This window comes from Chenopodium album, chromosome 21 (genome assembly GCF_948465745.1).
Source record: "Chenopodium album chromosome 21, dcCheAlbu1.1, whole genome shotgun sequence".
Lineage (NCBI taxonomy): Eukaryota > Viridiplantae > Streptophyta > Magnoliopsida > Caryophyllales > Amaranthaceae > Chenopodium > Chenopodium album.
The window spans coordinates 13,539,361-13,546,465 of record NC_137854.1 but is presented as its reverse complement, the minus strand read 5'-3'; the positions used below and the strand labels follow the sequence as shown (position 1 = coordinate 13,546,465).

Below are 7,105 nucleotides of genomic sequence, written 5' to 3'. Positions count from 1 at the left end.
AATTATTACGCGAATTGTCTATCCCACTGCACTATGAATAAACTCGGATTGAATACTGAGTAATATAAGTCATAAAACGACATATGTAATAGAATTGTTTTTGACAATCGACAGTCGGTTAGTGATTATTGGCTAGTTTGCTTGGCTTGTTTGACCAATTGATCTGATAGTAGTAGCCGTATGAACTTGCTTTTTAAATTGACTGTTTATAAAAGTGTTTTATATAATAGTTGTGGTTGTTAGTTGTTGTTAGTTTAAAATTGGGTCAATAAGCCAAAAACCAATAGAAATAGCTACTCATTGGTTTTTAGTTTTGACTGAAAAACTAACTTAAAAACCATTAGGAAAAAAATTGAGCAAAAGCTAATTGCCAAACACTGAAACTGCAATAAAACCATTGTTAATAATAAATTGCATCAATAATAATGTTCTATATGTATGCTCATAATAAAAAATGATTTTGACACACCTCTATGTGAGAGGCTGAAAATACAATTGTCTATGCTCTTTTCACATAGAGATGTGCCAAAATCGATTATTAATGTCGAAAATCACTTTCCCTCAATAACTCAACCACTTCTAGCATATCAAAATATATTTATATTGCAAATAAAGTATGACAAAATTAGTTAGTCAAATTAAGAAAACTTAAATTAATGAATGATAGGGTAATAGTAACAAAAATAGCATAATATAGAATGAAAAAAAAGGCAGTGAATGAATGAGACGGTTGTCTCCTCATCACGTGGGCCCAATAGCATGTAAGTTGAAAACCCCATTTATCCGTCCCACCCTCACCTTCTCTCCTAAATTTCACGTTATAACCTCAAAACTCACCTTCACCTTCATTTCCCTTCCTATAAGTCAGACCACAGTTAACTTGTCTGCTAACAAAAAAATTTTAAAAACAAATAAACTATGTTTTTGAAGGGATATCCAATTTAACTGCAAATCTTTATGTGGGTCAACCGGAAATGTGGTTTGCCGGCGGCAAGAAAAGACCGTTAATATCACCACCACCAATGGCGGCCGGAATTATGGTTCTCATCGTATTCACGCTTGTTTTTCAGTCTGTTAGGGGTATACGCTCATTTCCCGGCAACAACGACAACGACGACGACAATGTAAACGCCAACAATGTTAAGGAGGAAAGTAGTAGTGATTTGTTTGCTAAATATGTGAAGCTTAACGTGACTTCATTACAATTCAATTCTAGTTCGAGTACATTAGATGAGTACAAGAGAAAAGTGCCCAGCTGCCCGGATCCTCTCCACAACAAGTAAATTAATTAGTTCTCATGATTTTTATATTCTCGATAACTTGTATACAACGGGTTTATTGTATACAACATGTTCCGTCACCCCTAGTCATGGACTCATGATGCAGGGTGAATATAATTGTTGTTGTATACGAATACAGACCTGCTGGTTTTTTTTAGGGTGGGAGTAATTTTAATTTTAGTATATTTTTTGGACATGAACTGACGGTGAAATATCCAAAACACCCACGTTTTTCTTGGTACTCTATTTGAGAAAACCGAGGGTATTTTGGTCCGAAGATGAAGAAAACATGTTACATCACTTACATGTAATTGTTGGATCTCAAAGATCATCAAGAAAAAAAAAATATATAGACAAAATTATAAAAAAATCTTGGTGATGTTTGTATAGAAGCTAAAATTTTTGTTTTTTGTACTGATTAATTTGCAGTTGCATGTGCATATTTACTTCTCTCTCTAAAATTTCTCTGTCTACATTGAATTTGTTAGTGTCATTGATGAACAAGATTTGGTATTGATATTTTAGCAGACTAAAAATTGAAAAATCAGAATTAACTTTTATGTATTGTAGAATAGTAGAAGTATCAAATCTCACAATCTAAGGAAAAAGTTGCACTATTTTACGTGTAAACTTAGAAATGTATCAGTCCTTTTTCTTTTGGATGATTTCGTGCAAAGAAACTGGTAGTACTTTTTTTAATTGGAGGTTAAATTGTTCACCTGCTCCCTTTTTAACTGTTGCAAGAGTTGAAAAGCTGGGAAAAGATCTTACATCACATAATACACTTCAACTACTTGTACGTTGGATTAGATTTGGGTTAGTAAGGTAATAAATGATGAACTTAAGGTGATGGTTTAGCTAGGATTTTATTGGGGAGAATGATTTTGTCAATCACTGTATAGTCGTATGTAATTAAGAATTTAAAATCATGTTATTGTTATTATTATTATTATTATTATTATTATTATTATTTGATATGTTTTTCTTATTACAGTGGTCCATTTCAAATGGACTACCACTATACTTAAATCTCATTGGCTGATTTTATCTTTTTTTTTTTAAGCATGGTCAAACCTTAAATTAAGCAATTTCCTTTTTTAATTCTTTTTTTTTTTATTTTTTTTATTTTCCAAAATCTTTTTTAATTATTTTTTGATTAAACAAAATTTAATTACTTTATTTCCGAAAATCAATTTATAATTTTCGAAATTTATTTAATAAATTCAGTTTTTAATTAAATTAAAAAAAAAAGATTAAATTAAAATAACAAAAACCAAAAAAAAGTTCATCAAAGTTCTTCGTGTTCTTCGTTGTTCATCGACATTCTTCAACGTCCTACAATTTTGTGCAACAAATCGATGAATTTCTCAACGAAATTAAGAGTTACAGTCGTCCATCGATAAAGAAACCGATTGAGAAGACCAGCATTCGCGCGTGGATGGAGAAAACGAAATCAGATTTAAAATCCCGATTCATAGCGGCGTTATTATGAAAGAATTGTACAATATAAATCATCGGATGCAAAAAAAATCGAATTTATGTATTCGATAAAAAAAATGTTGATTTATTTCGGTAATCTGAGTTATTCTAGAAACCCAGTTAAGAAACGCTATATCTTTTCTTCGAAACGCTGTTTGATCCAAAAAAATTCAAAATCGAATAACAAATCGTGTTTGTGTTTTAGGTATTCACCTACTTACAAATAGGACACCACCTTTTATGGACATCTTTAATAATAAATTGTTATGCCCTTACCTTAAGTTGGACATTACTATTTAATGTGCGACCATTACAAAATAACGTAACCAATACTTGTTTAAAATTTGAATTCAATCTCCTGTCAAAATAAAAATTTAAAAAAAAAATAAATTTAATAGCCTCAATATCTTTTAGGATATATTTTAACATAAGAAATATTATTTTAAAATTTTTCAATCACCAATGATAAAAAGGATAGTTTCCTAATTTCTTATCTTATTATGAATGTATAAAAGATTTTAAGAATAGTATAATTTTCAAATTCGAAAAGATTATATTCTACTATTTTCAGAATATTTTTACGCTGCACATCTCCATCGTTGTACACGGAAAACTCTTTGCAAATTTTGCGGCTGCCGAATATTGTGTTTGAACACCATGGTTAAAAAGAAAACATATGTAAGTGTACTTAAATCATATTTGTTTATATGTATTTGTACTGTAATTTAATTATTAAATTGTTTAATTTTTATTTGATTCAATCATATATGTAGGGTTTATGTATTGAAATTATTCAAAAACAAATTAATTGCATAAATAATCTAGGGTTTATGTTCTCGATAAAGACTTGTAATTTACTTGCTTTTCCTTGTAGAAAGATAAGGATATGATAAAAGACATTCACAGCAAAGTGTCAAACATGGAGGCGTCATTGGCTGCACTACTTACCGAGGTTGCTAGTATAAAAAGTTTAGCCAATAGTACGTCCAAGGTTCCAGAATCAATTGGTTTATAATTTATAGTTTATAATTTATTTCGTCATATATCATAGGTAGACCTTATATATTAATCAAAGGAGTTTAAAAAGGATAATATTCGAAAATCATTAAATATACTTTTTTTTTGGTTTTTTTTTTTTGAAACATCATTAAATCTAATATATTCATCCCTAATCTATTCATACATGTTCAAACGATTTAAAACAGGTAGTTATTTATCTCAGAAAATATTATTTCTATTTTTTTTCTTGTTGGTAAAATAAAATGGAAACTGATAACCACTCACTCACAAAGTGATATTGTTGGATATATCTATGCCATAATTCTAGGCACTTTCTATGGGAAATTTAGGATATGGTGCAATCATGTAGCGGTTTTTTTTTTTTTTTATATAAAAATTTAAAAATAAAAAAAATTTAAGTTGTTCGATATTAGACTGCGATTATTAAAAATTGAATAAAACCAACAAAATAAAAAAAAAAAGCACACTTTAATGAACAAATTATAGTAACGACTGTTATATAACTATATAGTTAAAATTGATCACTCATGGATGGATGTATAGGAAACATTAATAAAATATACTCCCTCCGTTTCATAATGTTAGTCCCGTGTACTACTTTGGGTGTTTCAAAATTATCTACCCATATTGAATCTATTCCTTTTTTATGTTATTTTATTTTCCTAATCCGGTCTTATAATTTCTAATCCCATTAGTGGATTGATGACATGACAGTAATTAAATATTTTGATTGGTCATTAATCCCATTAATGGATTGATGACATGACATTTGATTAATATTCCTCACCTTAAACAAGCATTGTAATTGATGCTTTCCAAAGAAAAAAGATCAGAACATTTAATAAGACAGAATTAATTAAGCAATTTTTGTACTAAAAGGTAACATTCCAAATATTATTTATTCTCTTATTATTTGTGATTGATTGATTCTATATGGGACTAACAAAGTGAAAAGGAGGGAGTACCAGATAACACATGAAAGAATTATAAACATGCACTAGGTCGTGTTTACAAAAGAAGGAGAATAACATAAATAACATTAGTTTGGTCGTGCAAAATACAGCTATTGGTCATTACATTTCATGGATGACTGTGCCAATTACTAACTGCAATTTAATCAATCTCAACAACAAATTGAGATATTATGTAGCATGTCTGACATTGTAAACTATTTTGTCATTTTGCATTTTATAATTAATCATTACATGTTACATTTGAGTGAACTGTTGTTTATTTGTTTGTAGTATAAGTACAGGAGTTTAAATGCATTTTTCTAACTAACATCAACAACTAATATCGAAAGTTAGGTAATGACCTATAATGACATTTTACACTACATATTGATAAGAGTAAATTATTATCAACAACTAATATCAACATTTATTATAGTTTATAATTTATTTCGTCATATATCATAGGCATGCCTTATATATTAATCAAAGGAGTTTAAAAAGGATAATATTTGTAAATCATTAAATATACTTGGTTTTTGGTTTTTTTTTTTTTTAAACATCTTTAAATCTAATATATTCATCCATAATCTATTCATACATGTTCAGACGCGAACCAGTAGTGAAGGTGGCAGTTGATGTTGATATTGATGATGATGATGATGTTGATGTTGACGTAGCCCCTTCAGACGCTGCCGTACTTGAGAGCATCGTTGTGCAAGAAATGCTTAAGCGTATGCGGCCGGACCTATTCACTGCTGATGTTATGAGTGAAATCCGAGAGAGTGCACAGATAATGCTAGACGCTCGTAATGAGGCTCCAGGTATTTATTGTACTTAAAATTATTTAATTTACATTATGGTATTTATGTCAGACTTAATTTGTTGTGCCTATAAATCTTGTTGATTAATGCCTATGATCTGTTATTATTAAATAGGTAATTGCATATACATAAGTATATAAATACCTATGTAAATCAAGCTTATGTTTTATGCTTTCTATGTAATTGGTAATTGCATATCTATATGTATGTTAATACCTATGATCTATATAGTAAAACAAAACCTTTTATTTTTATTTTTTTTTTGTTTTTGACAAAACCTTTTATTTCAAATCTCACTCATACTAGCAATTAATTAAAAATAATTGTTTTACTAAGCTTCATAGTCCCCATATACCTTGTTGGTTATTGCCATGATCTGTAATTGCTTATTGACTATTATCTGCAATTGCCAATCTATATGTTGGTAATTACTTATATTGGTTGAACTCGTTCTAAAGTTTATGTTCAAAACATGAATATGTAATGATATAATGAAACTCTTGATATTACCGAATTATTTTACGCTGACAATTATGGGGCACTAATTGTATTGTTTTTATACATTGTTTGGAAGCTGATGATGAGGATGATGATGAGCCTGATGCTTACCTGGGAGGCAGTGATGCTGATGGTGGTGGTAATGGTGAATCTGATCCTGATTCTGGAAATGAAGACTTTGGTGATGATTAAGCTATCGACTTTTATGTTGTTTTTTTTAGTTAGTATTTTATGGTTATGCTATCGACTGTTGTAGAAAGGTATCTATAACTGGGAACAATTGTTTTTTTTTTGTCAAGTATTTTGTGGTTTCATGTGCGATGTGAAGACAATTTAACCTCATATGTTCTGTAGGTCTAAATATATATTTGGCCCTATGTGGCAAAATTCTACTGATGGCATGTAATTAAAATGTGTTATGTTTCTACACTTCGAGTTTAAGTACCAAATTCAATTAAATTGTGTTATGTACGAAACATGATAATTACTAATTTATTCATTAATATTTTCATTATTTTCCCATCTTCTGAACTTAAAATGGATATACAATTTTTCCATTTAGTCTAAAATTATGTAAGGTCATGGATGATGCACTCAATTAGCAATTTTCCTATGCTAACACGATTTATTAAAGTAATAATTTAAAGTGTAAATTAATACATCATTACATAAACTTTTTTTTTTTATAATTTAAATAACGAATGCCCCACAGTATAAGTGATTTCACAATGAGTCTTATTGCATTAGGTAAATCATTCAGTAGAATTTGACCACAAACATAGCCCATGATATAACCATTGCAAACAAAGTCGCTATTGTGTATGCAATATGTTTGTTCTTCTCCAAATTCGATTGACATAGCTTGCTTTTCAAGTCGCTTATTTGTTCATGAAATTGTGACTTTTTTGCCTTCACTTTGTTTAGCTTCATAGTAAGAGATTCAACTTCCTTCTCAATTGCATTCAACCTCTTTGACATCATCTCACACTCTACGCATCCACCGACATCATCGTACAACCATTTGAAAAATCCACAATCAACCTCCTGCGATTTA

General features: G+C 29.5%; 1 protein-coding gene across 1 annotated transcript; it reads left to right on the top strand.

Moving 5' to 3' along the window:
• The first annotated feature begins 849 nt into the window (after nucleotides 1-849).
• LOC145600456 (uncharacterized) lies at nucleotides 850-6,243 on the top strand. The gene is made up of 3 exons (XM_081656347.1): nucleotides 850-1,279; nucleotides 5,339-5,553; nucleotides 6,128-6,243. Exons 1-3 carry the CDS (start codon nucleotides 975-977, stop codon nucleotides 6,241-6,243), a joined length of 636 nt encoding a protein of 211 aa, XP_081512473.1. The 5' UTR covers nucleotides 850-974.
• Nucleotides 6,244-7,105: the final 862 nt, after the last annotated feature.